General features: G+C 50.3%; 1 protein-coding gene across 1 annotated transcript; it reads left to right on the top strand.

The window, feature by feature from the left end:
* The first annotated feature begins 604 nt into the window (after positions 1 to 604).
* Positions 605 to 21524, top strand: LOC141040742 (uncharacterized). Its single transcript, XM_073506858.1, has 2 exons — positions 605 to 1244; positions 20986 to 21524. The coding sequence occupies exons 1-2, from the start codon at positions 605 to 607 to the stop codon at positions 21522 to 21524; spliced, it is 1179 nt and encodes a 392-aa protein (XP_073362959.1).

The following is a 21524-nucleotide window of genomic DNA, read 5'->3' as shown; positions in this document are numbered from 1 at the left end:
GACCGAGGACCGCCGAGGAGCGCTGCGCTGCACCCGTGCCGAGCCAAACCAGCGGGCAGCTGTATCTCACTGAGCAGCAGTGGGAGGCGCGCAAGCAGGCGCGTGAGAGCGGCCAAGGCTCCGGCAGCGGCGGGAACGGCGACGGGCAGAACAACCGCCGCGGAAAGAATCAGGGGCTGAGGAACGACGCCCTCCCACCTCAGAACGCTGGCGGCTCTGGTGCCTCTGGCGGATCCGGCGCCGCCCATGACATGAGCAAAGTCAAATGCTACATCTTCAACAAGTCGGGGAACTTCTTGCGGGACTGCACCGAGCCCCGGCGCGAGCGCAAGGAGCAGGTGAACCTTGCTGAAGGCGGGACCGAGGAGACCACGCTCTTCCTGGCTAGCCTAAGCACGCTCGCCGCAACCACGGTGGCGGCCGTGGAGCACATGATACTGAACGAGGAGCGCTCCCAGGCATGCCCGCCTCGGACGGTGGAGGGTGCGACTCCTCCTGGTTCCTGGACTCCGGCGCCAGCAACCACATGTGTGGGCGGCGGGAGATCTTCTCCGAGCTGGACATCGGCGTACACGGTTCCGTCAGGCTGGGCGACGGATCCGTGATGCAGATCGAAGGGAGAGGAATGATCATGTTCCAGTGTCTGAATGGTGAGCACTTGGTACTCTCTGAGGTATACTTCATTCCCCGTCTGTGCAGCAATATTGTCAGCTTGGGCCAGCTGGACGAGAGCGCCTACGAGACACACATCAGCCATGGCGTTCTCCAGCTGCGAGACCCGGGAGGGCGCTTGCTCGCGCTCGTGCAGTGCAACCATGGGTGCCTGTACGTGTTGAGCCTGAGTGTGGCACGCCCGGTTTGCCTCGCCGTACACGGAGGCGAAGATGCGTGGCTGTTGCACGCACGGTACGGCCACATCGGCTTCCAGGCGCTCCGGTCGCTCGCGTGCGAGGACATGGTTCACGGCCTGCCGCTCGTCGATCCGGTGGATCGACTCTGCGAGGCGTGCCTTGCCGGCAAGCACCGGCGAGATCCTTTCCCTCGTCAGGCCCTGAAACGCGCCGAGGACGTACTCGGGCTCGTGCACGCGGATCTGTGTGGGCTGATCACACCAGGCATGCCGGGAGGGAAACATTATTTCCTCCTGCTCGTCAATGACAAGCTCCAGTTCATGTGGCTGTGCCTGCTCACGACCAAGGACGAGGCAGAGATGGCGCTCCGGCAGTGCCAGGCGGCGGCAGAACGTGAGTCTGGTCGTCACCTGAAGACCCCGCGCACTGATACGTCTCCAACGTATCTATATTCTTTGATTGTTCCATGCTATTATATATTTTGTTTTGGATGTTTAATGGGCTTTATTATACACTTTTATATTATTTTTGGGACTAACTTATTAACCCAAGGCCCAGTGTAAATTGCTGTTTTTTTTGCCTATTTCAGTGTTTCACAGAAAATAAATACCAAACGAAATCCAAACGTAATGAAACCTTCGGGAGCGTGATTTTTGCAACAAACGTGATCCAGAGGACTTGGAGTGGACGTCAAGAAACAACCGAGGAGGCCACGAGGCAGGGAGGCACGCCCCCCACCCTCGTGGGCCCCTCATGGCTCTCCTGACCGACTTCCTTCGCCTATATATACTCTTATACCCCAAAAACATTCAGGAGCACGAGGAAACCCTATTTCCACCGCCGCAACCTTCTGTACCCTTGAGATCCCATCTTGGGGCCTTTTCCGGCGCTCCGCCGGAGGGGGCATTGATCACGGAGGGCTTCTACATAAACACCATAGCCTCTCTGATGATGTGTGAGTAGTTTACCTCAGACCTTCGGGTCCATAGTTATTAGCTAGATGGCTTCTTCTCTCTCTTTGGATCTCAATACAAAGTTCTCCTCGATCTTCTTGGAGATCTATTCGATGTAACTCTTTTTGCGGTGTGTTTGTCGAGATCCGATGAATTGTGGGTTTATGATCAAGATTATCTATGAACAATATTTGAATCTCCTCTGAATTCTTTTATGTATGATTTGATATCTTTGCAAGTCTCTTCGAATTATCAGTTTGGTTTGGCCTACTAGATTGATCTTTCTTGCAATGGGCGAAGTGCTTAGCTTTGGGTTCAATCATGCGGTGCTCGATCCCAATGACAGAAGGGGAAATGACACGTATTGTATTGTTGCCATCGAGGATAAAAAGAAGGGGTTTATATCATATTGCTTGAGTTTATCCCTCTACATCATGTCATCTTGCCTAATGCGTTACTCTGTTCTTATGAACTTAATACTCTAGATGCATGCTGGATAGCGGTCGATGTGTGGAGTAATAGTAGTAGATCCAGAATCGTTTCGGTCTACTTGTCGCGGACGTGATGCCTATATACATGATCATGCCTAGATATTCTCATAACTATGCTCAGTTCTATCAATTGCTCGACAGTAATTTGTTCACCCACCGTAATACTTATGCTATCTTGAGAGAAGCCACTAGTGAAACCTATGGCCCCCGGGTCTATTCTCTATCATATAAGTTTCGATCTACTTTTATTTTGCAATCTTTACTTTTAATCTTTATCATAAAAATACCAAAAATATTATCTTATCATCTCTATCAGATCTCACTTTTGCAAGTGGCCGTGAAGGGATTGACAACCCCTTTATCGCGTTGGTTGCAAGGTTCTTATTTGTTTGTGTAGGTACGAGGGACTCGCGCGTGGTCTCTTACTGGATTGATACCTTGGTTCTCAAATACCGAGGGAAATACTTAAGCTACTTTGCTGCATCACCCTTTCCTCTTCAAGGGAAAACCAACGCAGTGCTCAAGAGGAAGCAAGAAGGATTTCTGGCGCCGTTGCCGGGGAGTCTACGCACAAGTCAAGACATACCAAGTACCCATCACAAACTCTTATCCCTCGCATTACATTATTTGCCATTTGCCTCGTGTTTTCCTCTCCCCCACTTCACCTTTGCCGTTTTATTCGCTCTCTCTTTCCGTTCGCCTCTTTTTCGCTTGCTTCTTGTGTGCCTGTTTGCCATGATGGCCTTGCCTAAAAGCGTTGATCCTAACCTTAGAAGGTTGGAAGAAATTGAAAGCAACGTTAGAAGCTTTATGACCTTGCAATTTGAGCATAATAATTTCTTTAGAAACGAGCTTAAAGAACAAAAAAGCTTTATGGAGTACATGAATAAAGAGCTTGATGATATGTCTAAGGAATTTTATGATTTGAAATCTCAGTTTGCTCATCTTGAAAAATTGATAGCTGAAATTGCGGATAAGCAGGCCACCTTAGTTAATAAGATGGCCGCCAAACCGGAAGATTTAAATGATAATAAGGATGAAGATATAAAAGTGATAGATGTGTCTCCTATTAAATCTTTGTTTTCCAATATGAATCTTGATAATGATGGGACTGGAGATGAGTCAACTTTATTTAAAAGGCGCCCCAATGATTCGGAGTTTTTAGATCTTGATGCAGAAATTGGTAAAAGTGGGATTGAAGAGGTCAAAACTTTAGATAGCAATGAACCCAATATTTTGGATTTCAAGGAATTTAATTATGATAATTTTCTTTAATAGATTGTATTTCTTTGTTGCAATCCGTGCTAAATTCTCCTCATGCTTATAGTCAAAATAAAGCTTTTACCAAACATATCGTTGATGCTTTAACACAATCTTATGAAGAAAAGCTTGAATTAGAAGTTTCTATCCCTAGAAAACTTTATGATGAGTGGGAACCTACTATTAAAATCAAAATCAAAGATCATGAATGCTATGCTTTGTGTGATTTGGGTGCTAGTGTTTCCACGATTCCAAAAACTTTGTGTGATGTGTTAGGTTTCCGTGAATTTGATGATTGTTCCTTAAACTTGCATCTTGCGGATTCCACCATTAAGAAACCTATGGGAAGAATTAATGATGTTTTTATTGTTGCAAATAGGAATTATGTGCCCGTAGATTTCATTGTTCTTGATATAGATTGCAATCCTTCATGTCCTATTATTCTTGGTAAACATTTCCTTACAACGATTGGTGCAATTATTGATATGAAGGAAGGGAATATTAGATTCCAATTTCCGTTAAGGAAAGACATGGAACACTTTCCTAGAAAGAAAATTAAATTACCTTATGAATCTATTATGAGAGCCACTTATGGATTGCATACCAAAGATGATAATACCTAGATCTATCCTTGCCTTTATGCCTAGCTAGGGGCGTTAAACGATAGCGCTTGTTGGGAGGCAACCCAATGTTTTTTGTTCCTTGCTTTTTGTTCCTGTTTAGCAATAAATATTAGATCTAGCCTCTGGTTATATGTGGTTTTATGTTTTAATTAGTATTTGTTCCAAGTAAAACCTATAGGATCTTCTTGGATGATAGTTATTTGATCTTGCTGAAAAAGTCAGAAACTTTCTGTTCACGAAAACAATTGTTAAAAATCACCAGAACGTGATAAAATACTGATTCCAATTGCAGTAGATCAATAAACAAATTATGTAGGTCGTCCTATTTTGGTAGATTTTTCTGAGTTACACAAGTTTGCGTTAGATACAGATTACTACAGACTATTCTGTTTTTGACAGATTCTGTATTCCGTGTGTTGTTTGCTTATTTTGATGACTCTATGGCTAGTAAGGGAGGTTATGAACCATAGAGCAGTTTGAATAAAGTAGGTTTAACACCAATATAAATAAAGAATGAGTTCATTACAGTACCTTGAAGTGGTGGTTTGTTTTATTTCGCTAACGGAGCTCATGAGATTTTCTGTTGAGTTTTGTGTTGTGAAGTTTTCAAGTTTTTGGGTAAAGATTTGATGGATTATGGAACAAGGAGTGGCAAGAGCCTAAGCTTGGGGATGCCCAAGGCACCCCAAGGTAAAATCCAAGGACAACCAAAAGCCTAAGCTTGGGGATGCCCCGGAAGGCATCCCCTCTTTCGTCTTCGTACTTGATGCTATATTTTTATTCACCACATGATATGTGTTTTGCTTGGAGAGTCTTGTATGATTTGAGTCTTTGCTTTTTAGTTTAACACAATCATACTTGCTGTACACACCTTTTGGGAGAGACACAAATGATTCGGAATTTATTAGAATACTCTATGTGCTTCACTTATATCTTTTGAGCTAGATAGTTTTGTTCTAGTGCTTCACTTATATCTTTTAGAGCACGGTGGTGGTTTTATTTTATAGAAATTATTGATCTCTCATGCTTCACTTATATTATTTTGAGAGTTCCTTAGAACAGCATGGTAATTTGCTTTGGATATAAAATTAGTCCTAATATGATAGGCATCCAAGATTAGTATAATAAAAGCTTTCATGTAAAGTGCATTGAATGCCAAGAGAAGTTTGATACTTGATGATTGTTCTGAGATATGGAGGTAGTGATATTAAAGTTGTGCTAGTTGAGTAGTTGTGAATTTGGGAAATACTTGTGTTGAAGTTTGCTAGTCCCGTAGCATGCACGTATGGTAACCGTTGTGTAACAAATTTGAAACATGAGGTGTTCTTAGATTGTCATCCTTATGAGTGGCGGTCGGGGATGAGCGATGGTCTTTTCCTACCAATCTATCCCCCTAGGAGCATGCGCGTAGTGCTTGGTTTTTGATGACTTGTAGATTTTTGCAATAAGTATGTGAGTTCTTTATGACTAATGTTGAGTCCATGGATTATACGCACTCTCACCCTTCCATCATTGCTAGCCTTTTCGGTACCGTGCATTGCCCTTTCTCACCTTGAGAGTTGGTGCAAACTTCGCCGGTGCATCCAAACCCCGTGATACGATACGCTCTATCACACATAAACCTCCTTATATCTTTCTCAAAACAGCCACCATACCTGCCTATTATGACATTTCCATAGCCATTCCGAGATATACTGTCATGCAACTTTCCACCGTTCCGTTTATTATGACACGCTTCATCATTGTCATATTGCCTTGCATGATCATGTAGTTGACATCGTATTTGTGGCAAAGCCACCATGCATATTATTTCATACATGGCACTCTTGATTCATTGCCCATCCCGGTACACCGCCGGAGGCATTCATTTAGAGTCATACTTTGTTCTAGTATCGAGTTGTAAATAAATAGAAGTGTGATGATCATCATTAATAGAGCATTGTCCCAAATAAAAAAAAGGGAGAAAGGCCAAAAAAATAATCGCCCAAAAAAAAGAAAAAAAACCAAAAAAAGGGACAATGCTACTATCCTTTTTCCACACTTGTGCTTCAAAGTAGCACCATGATCTTTATGATAGAGAGTCTCTTGTTTTGTCACTTTCATATACTAGTGGGAATTTTTCATTATAGAACTTGGCTTGTATATTCCAACAATGGGCTTCCTCAAATGCCCTAGGTCTTCGTGAGCAAGTATGTTGGATGCACACCCACTTAGTTTCTTTTGTTGATCTTTCATACATTTATAGCTCTAGTGCATCCGTTGCATGGCAATCCCTACTCCTTGCATTGACATCAATTGATGGGCATCTCCCTAGCCCATTGATTAGCCGCGTCAATGTGAGACTTTCTCCTTTTTTGTCTTCTCCACATAACCCCCATCATAATACTCTATTCCACCCATAGTTCTATATCCATGGCTCATGCTCATATATTGCATGAAAGTTGAAAAAGTTTGAGATTACTAAAGTATGAAACAATTGCTTGGCTTGTCATCGGGGTTGTGCATGATGAGAGCATTCTTGTGTGACGAAAATGGAGCATGACCAAACTATATGATTTTGTAGGGATGAACTTTCTTTGGCCATGTTATTTTGAGAAGACATAATTGCTTAGTTAGTATGCTTGAAGTATTATTATTTTTATGTCAATATTAAACTTTTATCTTGAATTTTTCGAATCTGAACATTCATGCCAGAATAAAGAAAATTACATTGAAGAATATGCTAGGAAGCATTCCACATCAAAAATTCTGTTTTTATCATTCACCTACTCGAGGATGAGCAGGATTTAAGCTTGGGGATGCTTGATACGTCTCCAACATATCTATAATTTTTTATTGTTCCATGCTATTATATATTCTGTTTTGGATGTTTAATGGGCTTTATTATACACTTTTATATTATTTTTGGGACTAACCTATTAACCCAAGGCCCAGTGCAAATTGCATTTTTTTTGCCTATTTTAGTGTTTCGCAGAAAAGGAATACCAAACGGAATCCAAACGGAATGAAACCTTCGGGAGCGTGATTTTTGGAACAAACGTGATCCAGAGGACTTGGAGTGGACGCTAAGAAACAACCGAGGAGGCCACGAGGCAGGGAGGCGCGCCTGCCCCCTGGTCACGCCCCCACCCTCGTGTGCCCCTCGTGGCTCTCCTGACCGACTTCCTTCGCCTATATATACTCTTATACCCCAAAAACATCCAGGAGCACGAGGAAACCCTATTTCCACCGCCGCAACCTTCTGTACCCGTGAGATCCCATCTTGGGGCCTTTTCCAGCGCTCCGCCAGAGGGGGCATTGATCACGGAGGGCTTCTACATAAACACCATAGCCTCTCCGATGATGTGTGAGTAGTTTACCTCAGACCTTCGGGTCCATAGTTATTAGCTAGATGGCTTCTTCTCTCTCTTTGGATCTCAATACAAAGTTCTCCTCGATCTTCTTGGAGATCTATTCGATGTAACTCTTTGTGCGGTGTGTTTGTCGAGATCCGATGAATTATGGGTTTATGATCAAGATTATCTATGAACGATATTTGAATCTCCTCTGAATTCTTTTATGTATGATTTGATATCTTTGCAAGTCTCTTCGAATTATCAGTTTGGTTTGGCCTACTAGATTGATCTTTCTTGCAATGGGAGAAGTGCTTAGCTTTGGGTTCAATCATGCGGTGCTCGATCCCAGTGACAGAAGGGGAAATGACACGTATTGTATTGTTGCCATCGAGGATAAAAAGATGGGGTTTATATCATATTGCTTGAGTTTATCCCTCTACATCATGTCATCTTGCCTAATGCGTTAGGCTGTTCTTATGAACTTAATACTCTAGATGCATGCTGTATAGTGGTCGATGTGTGGAGTAATAGTAGTAGATGCAGAATCATTTCGGTCTACTTGTCGCGGACGTGATGCCTATATACATGATCATGCCTAGATATTCTCATAACTATGCTCAATTCTATCAATTGCTCGACAGTAATTTGTTCACCCACCGTAATACTTATGCTATCTTGAGAGAAGCCACTAGTGTCGGTGTACAAAAGTAGGGGCTCTCCTTTCGACCCCTTTACTTCTGCACGGGCAGTCAGAGCCGCGCCCGCGGCCACACTTAACAAAGCAGAGGAGGGAAGCCGGAGAGAAGCCGGAGCCCAAGGCGGCCAGGGCGACGCCAAGACCAGAGACACCAAAGAGCAAGAGGGGGAGGTGGACTCCCCCGGCAAGGCCCTTGCCGGGGTGGCCTCTGCGGCCCCGGCAAGAGCCTTGCCGGGGCAACTTGCCTAGTACCAGCAGAGCGAGCCACCCTCGAGCCCAAGAGTTCCAAACGCCGCCAACGACTACGTTGGAACCGAGGCTCGGGAGGCACCTCTGCGGTGGCATGCAAATCTTTGTCAAGATCATAAGCATACAAGATCAGATGGGGACCAGAAGACGGCGACCCTCGGCGGGGATCCTAGCCGAGGAGATCCACAAGACCCCCGGCAAGCGCCTTGCCGGGGACAACTGCGACGCCACGGCAATACCCTTGCCGGGCCCCCGGCAAGGCCCTTGCCAAGGGCGCCAGCAGGGCACTGCCAGGCCCGCACCAGCCAAGGCTCCACCGCCATCCCCAAGCAGCTGCTAGCTCAACCAGCTGGGCAGGCACCTGCGTGGCGACGGGCGGCTTCCAAGCCAACTCAGCAAGCACCTGCGTGGTGGCATGCAGATCTTCGTGAAGACCCTACCACCGCGCCACCTTAGCTGCCTGCCTGCCTACATGGCGCCACACACATCGCTGGCCTGGGCGCGTGTCGAAGCGAGGCAGGGTGGCAATGGACGGGACGGGCCTCGTTCCCGTCCCCGTTAAAGATAAGGGACACCTAAGCGATGCATTAAATGCGTCTTGTCCTGTAATACGGGCGATAAGCTCGCAGCACTGTAGACCTTTCCACCTCCTGTGTGCCACTGTGGCAGCCCCTTTCGACTATAAAAGGACTAGAGAGGGATTCGGCTCTTTTGGGCAAGTTACACCCCGTAGCTAGCTCAAGAACACAAGAACACTCAATACATCCACCAAAGCAGGACTAGGGTATTACGCATCCTCGCGGCCCGAACCTGGGTAAACGATCCATGTGCTTCTTGTTAGACCTGCTCTTCTCACGACCCCGCGCCCGCCAACCGTAGAAGGGATTCCAGTGATCCCATAGGTGTCGTTTCCCACCGACATCTTTGGCGCGCCAGGTAGGGGACGCAGTTGTGAGAATCTTGTTTAGCAACCAGCTTGGCAGTTCCTCGTGGCCATGGTTTCTAAGGAACAAGACGGCCAAGAGGATGGCGCCGCCTACAAGCACGAAGGGCGCCAGTTCGGCGACAGGAAAGCTAACTCATGCCGGACTTTAAATATTTTCTCTTTATATAAGGTTATTCCCCTCGGAGATCTCGTTCTCTGTATGGAAAACCTGCACGCAAGGGGGCCCTCCCGCGATCGGCAACGCCCTTGTTCTTTTTCGAGTCTGCTCAACAGCTCAAGCGGCCGCGTCGAGAGTGGCGGGGTAGCCTTCCGCAACTAACAATGCTCTCGATTCTGACTCGAGTCAAGCTCGACAGTTCGAGCGGCCGCATTGGGGGCGGTAAGGTGGTTCGCCCGGCAGCAAGCACACCCGGCAGGCTATCGAGGATCCATCCTCGAGGCGCCGCGCCCTGGATTACGCGCCGGCAAGCCTACCCAATTAACGTAGGGTGGACATACAGAGAAAGGAATTGAACAGGAAAATAACATGCACTAATTCAAAAGTACTGCAGAGTCATATTACATCAATTCTTGTTGCGGTTCTAACTAAATATAGAAATTGTCTTGGTCCTGAACCTGCAGCGACGATAAGAAGCGGGGTGCCTAGTCCCGGTGCTGGGCCTCTACCCTCTGGATTCTATCGATGCCGCTGATGATGGGCTCGATACGCTCCTCGAGCAGCGCGAGGTCCACGCCCTCCGGCAAGCTCTCCAGCGCAGCATCGAAGTCGAGGTTGGGATTCCAGTATGCCATCTTGGTGAGAACCTTGGTCATGGCACCTGGCAAAGCGTCCTGGCCTCATTGGCCAGGAAAGTCGCCCCGGTGGAGCGGAAATGCTCCAGGGCTCCAAGAACACCCTCAAAAAATAGGGTCAGCTTGCGTTGGGAGTCGTGCTGTGATCCGGAGCGTACCTCACAGTTGGCATCCCCATGGTGGCCAGCTGCGTGGTGATCCTGCCGGCGACGTCTTCAAGGCGGCCAATCCAGTGATTCTCGCCCTCCACAAAGTCTTTGTGGTTGGCGGTCTCGTTCTTCCGTAGCTGCTTCTCGTTCTCCAGATCTTTGGCCAAGGTCTCCTCCCAAGCCTTGGCCTCTGAGAGCATCTCCTCAAGGCCCTCCAGCTTCAGCTTCAGGTCTTTGATGGAGTCGTTGGCCTTGGAGAGCTACCCAGCCTTGCCGAGGACTGCGCCCTGCGCCTCCGCCAGGGCACCGTTGAGCGTGTCCCTCTCCTTGGCCAGCTTCTGGGTCTGGTCCTTCAGCCCGTCCCGCTCCACCTTCAGCTCCTTCATCCTGCCGGCGTGAACCAGAGCCTGGGCATCGAGCGCCTCTTTGTGCCTCTGCTCTAGCTCCTGGGTCCGCTGCACGACGAGCTTCTCCACCTCCTCATCCTTGTCGCGGAGTGTTGCGGAAAGCTTCTCCTCACGCGCGGCAAGGTCCTCCTCCTGGGAGTTCAGCGCGGCCTGGTGCTGGGTCCGAGCGGCCTCGGCTGCGGCGGCTAAGTTCTCCGCCGTCTCCTGGGCCTTCTCGATGTCGGCCCGCTTCATGGTGAGCTCCACCTCACGCTTGGCCAGCTCGCCCTGGGCGACCTTCAGCTCCTCACAAGCCTGGCGGAACCAAGTCTGCGTCTCGGCGATGCGCACCTTGAGGTCCGCCTCCGCCTTGTCCACCGTTGCCATCCTGGACTTGGCCTTGTCCAGGCGGGCGCGGTGGAGCGCCTGGAGCTTCCAGAAATTGGCGCCCATGGCCTGGAGAAGCCGCTCCTCCTGAGAACCGTCGCCACCGGTGCTCGGCTCGTCAACAACCTCGAGCTCGGCGGCGGCAAGCACCTCCTCGTCGAACACCTCTCCCTCGACGGGCGCCCTGGAGCTCGACGCCCCTGGAAGGTGGACGAAAAGGTCGTCACTCACCCTCAGGTACCTGCCTGAGCCAGAGGCAGCGGAGGAGGAAGGTTGGTCGTCAACCACCTCCTCCTTGGCAGCGGACTTGCCGGCCTCCCCGGCAGGCCCCTTGTCGGCCTCCTTGGCAGTAGCCCTGCCGGGCTCCCCGGCAGGCTCCTTGGCGGCGCCCTCGGCAGCGCCCTTGGCAGCCTTCTCGGCGGCGATCTTCTCGGCCTCCGCCTCGGCGGCCTTGGCGACGTCGTTGATGACGGTGTCTATGTCCTCTGGCTCCGCCGAGAGGGGATCTGGATGGCGAGAAGGGGATGAGGCGAGGCCAAAACCAAGATTCAGAAAGAACAGAAAAAGAGCAGGGACGGAAGGCAAGTGACTTACCCGTGCCAGGCTGGGAAGCAGAGGTCCCCTCCCCGCCAACATTTGGCGCCGAGGCGAAGCCACCAACGCCGGGGTTCTTCTCCTCCTCCTCCGTGTGCATGGGCTAGGTGCTTGGCGCCCTTGTCGGGGACGGCCCTCGGGGCGGCGTGTTGGGGGTAGCCCTCTGTGGCTCCTACTGCTGCTGTCCTCCTCCTGCAACCACGACAAGGTCAGCACCAAGAGATTGTGCCCCCAACACACGTCGACGAGGGGTGAGTGGTGAACTTACGCTGGGGGGCTGTGCCGGGGGCTGCTGTTCGAGCTGCTCAACACCACCAGCGGTGTACCGGAAACCCCTGCCGGGGGCTGGCCGCTCGCCGAAGCCCTGGCCCTCTTCACCCTCTGGGCCAGTGTCTCCGCATCCCTGCAAAGATGAAGACGAATCAAGATAAGTGGCACGATCCGAGGAGCCGGAGATGACAGAAAGGGACAAGATACTTACTCGTCCTCCACCTCCTTCTCTGCTGCTTTCCTCTTCCTCCGTGGGCTGAGGGACCCGAAGTAAGAGGTAACCCCCACATCGACGTCTGCCGGAGGAGGGGAAGAGGGCGGAGTCTGGACGAGCTTGGATAAAGTGGAGGCAGATGCTTTCTACTTCGCCACCGCGGCCTTCACCAGCTTCTTCGCCGCCGCGGCCCTTGTCTGGCGCACGGACCCCTCCTGTGCTTGCCATGGTTGTACGGCCCTGCCGGGCCGGACCGGCTCGCCAAAGGTGGCCCGCCGTAGGACTCGCCCTCTTCCCGCGACCGGAGGCTCGACAGCCTCGGCCTCCTCCTCCAACGACTCGTCGACCACATCTTCGACGAGAGGGGCCCCGGTGCCGGCACAGCTGGCCTCCCCAGCGGCCTCCGCCCACTGGGCGAGCTCCTTCTCCTCCGCCTCTGCCGCGGCCTTGTCATCCACGCCACCGGTGCTGCCGGCCTCCTCGACGAGCTTCGCCTCCATCGCCCTGGCGGCGATATAATCCAGTTCCGCCTGGGTGGTGTCCTGGACAAGTCGTGGCTCGGCGCTGACATACTTCTCCTCCAAGGTGTCGAAAAACACCTGCACCTGATCCTCCGGCGGCTCGGCCCAATTGGGGATGAGGCCGTGCGCGTTGAACTTCAGCATCATGGCAATGATGTCGCTTCGACGCGAGTTGTTGCTCAGCGGGACCACCCCCGCCGGCAACTTGAACAGGGGCCCCTTGATGGCCTTGCCGGCCTTCGCGGCGGCCTTCGCAGCCTTGCCGGACCGCTCGACCTCGCCATGGCGGTTCACATCGAGCTGGAAGAGCCGCTGGCAGAAGTGGGCGTGCCCCATCACCGTGAAGTTGTGGTCCAAGCCGGAGCGGAGCCTCATGATGTCGGCGGCGTTCGTGAAGAGCCATGCCGGCCTCCCCTTGTTGTGCAGCGGAGTGATTCGGTGGCGGATGAAATTCGCCCCAATCATCTCAAGGGTGAGCCTGGCCTCGGTGAGACGGAGAATCCTGGTGGTGGCGACCGTGAGCTTCTTGTCGTCGGCATCGACATTGCTCCAGTCGCTTCTGCGGACCGGCGGCACCTGATGAACCTCGCAGAACGCTGGTGGATCCTCCTCCTTGATCCAGCACCACCGGCCCCGCCACTCCTCCCACCTCTCCTTCTGGGCGCCGTCCGGGTATGTCTCTTTCTCCTGGGTCCTTGGGATCCAGGCGACACAACCGGAAATGGCGCCCCCGGTTGGATGCGAGGGAAGAAGTAGTGGCAGAAGAGTGCCGTGTTGGGATGCACTCCGGCGAAGCCCTCGCAGAGGTGCGCGAAAAGAGCCATGCACGCCACGGCATTTCGGGTAAAATCCAGAAGGTGGAAGCCGTAGGTGTGCATGATGCCGCAGAAGAAGTCGGAGAAAGGGGGGCAAAGGCCGCAAGAAAAATAATCAACGAAGAACGGGTACCGAGTCGGGGCGGCCTCGGCGCAATTGGAGGGGAAGACACGCGTGGCTGGATGCCCCGTCATCTCCCCCCCCATCTTGCACCCCCACAGGTGCTTGAAGCAGTCCCGGAGCTCGAACACGTCGACCATCGAGGGGAAGTAGGCGAACTGCGTCCGCCGCGCCGCCAACTCGCTCTCCGGCGGCTCGCTCGCCCCGGCGTCCTTGGCCACCCCCTTGCCTCTGCTGGTCTTGGGTGCCATGGCGGCTGCGGGGAGCGAGGGACAGAAGACAGCCAAGACACATCGGTGGCGAGCAAAGGCGGAAGCTTGGGAAGGAAGGACAAGGGGACGGCGGTTCCGAGATGGGAGAAGGCGCAGGGGTAAATGAGCAGCGCGCCCCGCGGTTATTCCTTTTTTCGGGGAAGACGCGGGCCACCTCTTTTCCCATTAACTGCGATGTGACGCATGCGTGCGGGAAGCGCCCCACGCATGACCCCCACGTCACGCACGATCCTCCACGTCACGCGTTCAACGCGCGTCGTGGGGAAGCGTAGCGGACGAAACAGTTACTGCGGTAAAAATCCGCCCCACCTGCCTGCGCACCGTTCTGGGCCTGGCCCCACAACGCGTCGCGCTTATGTGTGGCCCAGCCCCGGGGGCTCTCTCAGTGTACAAAAGTAGGGGCTCTCCTTTCGCCCCTTTACTTGTGCACGGGCAGTCAGAGCCGCGCCCGCGGCCACACTTAACAAAGCAGAGGAGGGAAACCGGAGAGAAGCCAGAGCCCAAGGCGGTTAGGGCGACGCCAAGACCAGAGACACCAAAGAGCAAGAGGGAAAGGTGGACTCCCCCGGCAAGGCCCTTGCCGGGGCGGTCTCCGCGGCCCCGGCAAGAGCCTTACCGGGGCAACTTGCCCAGTACCAGCAGAGGGAGCCACCCTCGAGCCCAAGAGTTCCAAACGCCACCAACGACTACGTTGGAACCAAGGCTCGGGAGGCACCTCTGCGGTGGCATGCAGATCTTTGTCAAGATCATAAGCATACAAGATCAGATGGGGACCAGAAGACGGCGACCCTCGGCGGGGATCCTAGCCGAGGAGATCCACAAGACCCCCGGCAAGCGCCTTGCCGGGGACAACTGCGACGCCACGGCAATACCCTTGCCGGGCCCCTGGCAAGGCCCTTGCCGAGGGCGCCAGCAGGGCCACTGTCAGGCCTGCACCAGCCAAGGCTCCACCGCCATCCCCAAGCAGCTGCTAGCTCAACCAGCTAGGCAGGCACCTGCGTGGCGACGGGCGGCTTCCAAGCCAACTCAGCAAGCACCTGCGTGGTGGCATGCAGATCTTCGTGAAGACCCTACCACCGCACCACCTCAGCTGCCTGCCTGCCTACATGGCGCCACACGCATCGCTGGCCTGGGCGCATGTCGAAGCGAGGCGGGGCTGCGATGGACGGGACGGGCTTCGTTCCCGTCCCCGATAAATATAAGGGACACCTAAGCGATGCATTAAATGCGTCTTGTCCTGTAATACGGGCGATAAGCTCACAGCACTGTAGACCATTCCACCTCCTGTGTGCCACTGTGGCAGCCCCTTTTGACTATAAAAGGAGGCCCATGGCATACTGGAGAGGGATTCAGCTCTTTTGGGCAAGTTACACCCCGTAGCTAGCTCAGGAACACAAGAACACTCAATACATCCACCAAAGCATGACTAGGGTATTAGGCATCCTCGCGGCCCGAACGATCCGTGTGCTTCTTGTTAGACCTGCTCTTCTCACGACCCCGCGCCCGCCAACCGTAGAAGGGATTCCAGTGATCCCATAGGTGTCGTTTCCCACCGACAACTAGTGAAACCTATGCCCCCCGGGTCTATTCTATATCATATAACTTTCCGATCTACTTTTATTTTGCAATCTTTACTTTTAATCTTTATCATAAAAATACCAAAAATATTATCTTATCATCTCTATCAAATCTCACTTTTGCAAGTGGGCGTGAAGGGATTGACAACCCCTTTATCGCGTTGGTTGCAAGGTTCTTATTTGTTTGTGTAGGTACGAGGGACTCGCGCGTGGTCTCCGACTGGATTGATACCTTGGTTCTCAAAAACCGAGGGAAACACTTATGCTACTTTGCTGCATCAGCCTTTCCTCTTCAAGGGAAAACCAACGCAGTGCTCAAGAGGAAGCACGCACCGATCACGGGGGTGAGTTCAACTCCTCGAGCCTCGATGAGTTCTTTGCAGAATTGGGGGTGCACCGATCGCTCACCGCCCCTACATGCCGCAACAGAATGGGGTGGTGGAGCGGCACAACCAGACGATCGTCGGCATGGCGCGGTGCCTGCTCAAGGCCAATGGCGTCCCATCACAGTGAAGGAAATATGCCCTAGAGGCAATAATGAAGTTGTTATTTATATTTCCTTATATCATGATAAATGTTTATTATCCATGCTATAATTGTATTAACCGGAAACTTGATACATGTGTGGATACATAGACAATACACCGTGTCCCTAGTAAGCCTCTACTAGACTAGCTCGTTAATCAAAGATGGTTAAGTTTCCTAGCCATAGACATGTGTTGTCATTTGATGAACGGGATCACATCGTTAGGAGAATGATGTGATGGACAAGACCCATCCGTTAGCTTAGCATTATGATTGTTAAGTTTTATTGCTATTGCTTTCTTCATGACTTATACATATTCCTCTAACTATGAGATTATGCGACTCCCAAATACCGGAGAACACCTTGTGTGCTATCAAACGTCAGAACGTAACTGGGTGATTATAAAGATGCTCTACAGGTGTCTCCGTAGGTGTTTGTTGGGTTGGCATAGATCAAGATTAGGATTTGTCACTCCATGTATCGGAGAGGTATCTCTGGGCCCTCTCGGTATTGCACATCACTATAAGCCCCGCAAGCAATGTGACTAATAAGTTAGTTGCGGGATGATGCATTACGTAACGAGTAAAGAGACTTGCCGGTAAGGAGATTGAACTAGGTATGGTGATACCGACGATCGAATCTCGGGCAAGTAACATACCGATGACAAAGGGAACGACGTATGTTGTTATGCAGTTTGATCGATAAAGATTTTCGAAGAATATGTAGGAGCCAATATGAGCATCCAGGTTCCGCTATTGGTTATTGACCGGAGATGTGTCTCGGTCATGTCTACATAGTTCTCGAACCCGTAGGGTCCGCACGCTTAACGTTCGATGACTATTTGTATTATGAGTTATGTGATTTGATGACCGAAGTTTGTTCGGAGTCCCAAATGAGATCACGGACATGACGAGGAGTCTTGAAATGGTCGAGACATAAAGATTCATATATTGGACGGTGTTATTCGGACACCGGATGAGTGCCGGGGGTTACCAGATAAATATCGGAGTGCGGGAGGGTTATCGGAACCCCCGGGGGGAACTAATGGGCCTCTATGGGCCTTAGTGGGAAGAGAGGAAGGGCCAGGAGGGTCTGGCCGTGCCCCCCCTTGGGTCCAAATTGGACTAGGGGAAGGGGGCGGCGCCCCCCTTTCCTTCCCTTCCCCCTCTTCCTTCCTTCTCCCCCTCTCCCTTAGGTGGAAACCTACTAGGACTTGGACTCCTAGTAGGATTCCCCTCTCCTAGCGCACCCTAGGAGGGCCGGCCGGCATGCCTCCCCCTCCCTCCTTTATATACGTGGGGAGGGGGACACCCCAAAGACACACAAGTTTATATTTTAGCCGTGTGCGGTGCCCCCTCCACAGAAACACACCTCGGACATATCGTCGGAGTGCTTAGGCGAAGCCCTGCGCTGGTAACTTCATCATCACCGTCACAACGCTGTCGTGCTGAGGAAACTCTCCCTCGGCCTCAACTGGATCAAGAGTTCGAGGGACGTCACCGAGCTCAACGTGTGCAGATCGCGGAGGTGCCGTGCGTTCGGTACTTGGATCGGTTGGATCGCGAAGACGTTCGACTACATCAACCGCGTTACTAAACGCTTCCGCTTTCGGTCTACGAGGGTATGTGGACACACTCTCCCCGCTCATTGCTATGCTTCTCGTAGATAGATCTTGCGTGATTGTAGGAATTTTTTTGAAATACTACGTTTCCCAACAGTGGCATCCGAGCCAGGTTTATGCGTAGATGTTATATGCATGAGTAGAACACAAAGAGTTGTGGGCGATAATAGTCATACTGCTTACCACCAACGTCTTACTTTGATTCGGCGGTATTGTTGGATGAAGCGGCCCGAACCGACATTACATGACCGCGTTCATGAGATTGGTTCTACCGACGTGCTTCGCACACAGGTGGCCAGCGGATGTCAGTTTCTCCAACTTTAGTTGAATCGAGTTTGACTACGGCCGGTCCTTGTTGAAGGTTAAAACATCACACTTGACGAAAAATCGTTGTGGTTTTGATGCGTAGGTAAGAACGGTTCTTGCTAGAAGCCCGTAGCAGCCACGTATAACTTGCAACAACAAAGTAGAGGATGTCTAGCTTGTTTTTGCAGGGCATGTTGTGATGTGATATGGTCAAGACGTTATGAGATATAAATTGTTGTATGACATGATCATGTTTTTTAACCGTTATCGGCAACTGGCAGGAGCCTTATGGTCGTCGCTTTATTGTATGAAATGCAATCGCCATTTAATTGTTTACTTTATCACTAAGTGATAGTCCTAGTCGTAGAAGCAATAGTTGGCCAGATGACAACGATGCTACGCTGGAGATCATGACAGTGCTTTGGAGATGGAGATCAAAGGCACAAGATGATGATGGCCATATCATGTCACATATTTTGATTGCATGTGATGTTTATCCTTTATGCATCTTATTTTGCTTAGTACGGCGGTAGCATTATGAGATGATCCCTCACTAAATTTCAAGGTATAAGTGTTCTCCCTGAGTATGCACCGTTGCTACAGTTCATCGTGCCGAGACACCACGTGATGATCGGGTGTGATAAGCTCTACGTTCACATACAACGGGTGCAAGCCAGTTTTGCACGTGCAAGATACTCAGGTTAAACTTGACGAGCCTAGCATATGCAGATATGGCCTCGGAACACTGAGACCGACAGGTCGAATGTGAATCATATAGTAGATATGATCAACATACAGATGTTCACTATTGAAAACTACTCCATCTCACGTGATGATCGGACAAGGTTTAGTTGATTTGGATCACGGGATCATTTACATGACTCGAGGGATGTCTATCTAAGTGGGAGTTCTTAAGTAATACGATTAATTGAACTTTAATTTATCATAAACTTAGTCTTGATAGTATTTGCAAATTATGTTGTAGATCAATAGCTCGCGATGTAGCTCCCTGTTTATTTTTGATATGTTCCTAGAGAAAAATAAGTTGAAAGATGATAGTAGCAATGATGATGACTTGGTCCGTGATCTGAGGATTATCCTCATTGCTGCACAGAAGAATTGTGTCCTTGATGCACCGCTAGGTGACAGACCTAGTGCAGGCATAGATGCAGATCTTATGAACGCTTGACAAAGCTCGGTATGATGACTACTTGATAGTTTAGTGCACCATGCTTTACGGCTTAGAACCGGGACTTCAAAAACGTTTTGAACGCCACGAAGCATATGAGATGTTCCAAGAGTTGAAATTGGTATTTCAGACTCATGCCCGAGTCGAGAGGTATGAGACCTCTGACAAGTATTTTGCCTACAAGATGGAGGAGAATAGCTCAACCAGTGAGCATGTGCTCAGAATGTCTGAGTACTACAATCGCTTGAATCAAGTGGGAGTTAATCTTCCAGATAAGATAGTGATTAACAGAGGTATCTAGTTGCGGGATGATGCATTACGTAACGAGTAAAGAGACTTGCCGGTAACGAGATTGAACTAGGTATGATGATACCGACGATCGAATCTCGGGCAAGTAACATACTGATGACAAAGGGAACAACGTATGTTGTTAAGCAGTTTGACCAATAAAGAACCTTGCAACCAACGCGATAAAGGGGTTGTCAATCTCTTCACGGCCACTTGCAAAAGTGAGATCTGGTAGAGATGATAAGATAATATTTTTGGTATTTTTATGATAAATATTGCAAAATAAACGGCGACAGAAATAGCTAGTTGACGGGAGATTAATATGATGGAAAATAGACCGGGGGGCCATAGGTTTCACTAGTGGCTTCTCTCAAGATAGCATAAGTATTACAACGGCTGAACAAATTACTGTCGAGCAATTGATAGAAAAGTGCATAGTTATGAGAATATCTAGGCATGATCATGTATATAGGCATCACGTCCGCGACAAGTAGACCGAAACGATTCTGCATCTACTACTATTACTCCACGCATCGACCGCTATCCAGCATGCATCTAGAGTATTAAGTTCATAAGAACAGAGTAACGCATTAGGCAAGATGACATGATGTAGAGGGATAAACTCAAGCAATATGATATAAACCCCATCTTTTTATCCTCGATGGCAATAATACAATACGTGTCGTTTCCCCTTCTGTCACTGGGATCGAGCACCGCATGATTGAACCTAAAGCTAAGCATTTCTCCCATTGCAAGAAAGATCAATCTAGTAGGCCAAACCAAACTGATAATTCAAAGAGACTTGCAAAGATAACCAATCATACATAAAAGAATTCAGAGGAGATTAAAATATTGTTCATAGATACTCTTGATCATAACCCCGCAATTCATCGGATCTCGACAAACACACCGCAAAAAGAGTTACATCGAATAGATCTCCAAGAAGATCGAGGAGAACTTTGTATTGAGATCCAAAGAGAGAGAAGAAGCCATCTAGCTAATAACTATAGACCCGAAGGTCTGAGGTAAACTACTCACACATCATCGGAGAGGCTATGGTGTTGATGTAGAAGCCCTCCGTGATCGATTCCCCCTCCGGCGGAGCGCCGAAAAAGGCCCTAAGATGGGACCTCACGGGTACAGAAGGTTGTGGCGGTGGAAATATGGTTTCGTGGTGCTCCTCGATGTTTTCGGGGTATATGGGTATATATAGGAGGAAGAAGTAGGTCGGTGGAGCTGCAAGGGGCCCACGAGGGTGGGGGCGCGCCCAGGGGGGCAGGCGCACCTCCCTGCCTCGTGGCCTCCTCGCTTCTTTCTTGACGTCCACTCCAAGTCCTCTGGATCACGTTTGTTCCAAAAATCACTCTCCCGAAGGTTTCATTCCGTTTGATATTTCTTTTCTGCGAAACACTGAAATAGGCAAAAAAATAGCAATTTGCACTGGGCCTTGGGTTAGTAGGGTAGTCCCAAAAATAATATAAAAGTGTATAATAAAGCCCATTAAACATCCAAAACAGAATATATAATAGCATGGACCAATAAAAAATTATAGATACGTTGGAGACGTATCAACCGCCCACTAGTGCATCCGAGGCGCCTGCCGGCGCAGAGGCGACACATCGCTACTGCACGCTCGAGAATGTGTGGGACACGACAGAGGAGGTGAAGGCGATCTACAACGATAGCGACCTGTACCTGCTCGTGGGCGAGGAGCCGGCCTCGTTCATTGAAGCTGAGAGGGAGCAGGGATGGCGCGCAGGTATGGGCGAAGAGATGCAGAGCATCACGGACAACAGGACCTGGGAGCTGAGCGAGCTCCCGGCTGGTCACTGCCCGATCGGACTCAAGTGGGTCTACAAGCTCAAGAAGGACCCCTGGGGCGCCATTGTGAAGCACAAGGCGCGCCTGGTGGCAAAAGGCTACGTCCAGTGGGAGGGCTTCGACTTTCAAGAGGTCTTCGCGCCAGTCGCACTCATGGACTCAGTGCGCGTACTCGTGGCGCTCGCCACGCACCACGGGTGGCAAGTTCATCATATGGACGTCAAGTCCGCGTTTCTGAATGGTGACCTACTCGAAGAGGTCTATGTATAG

Source organism: Aegilops tauschii, chromosome 2, assembly GCF_002575655.3.
Source record: "Aegilops tauschii subsp. strangulata cultivar AL8/78 chromosome 2, Aet v6.0, whole genome shotgun sequence".
Classification (NCBI taxonomy): Eukaryota; Viridiplantae; Streptophyta; class Magnoliopsida; order Poales; family Poaceae; genus Aegilops; species Aegilops tauschii.
This window is presented reverse-complemented; position numbering and strand designations above follow the sequence as displayed.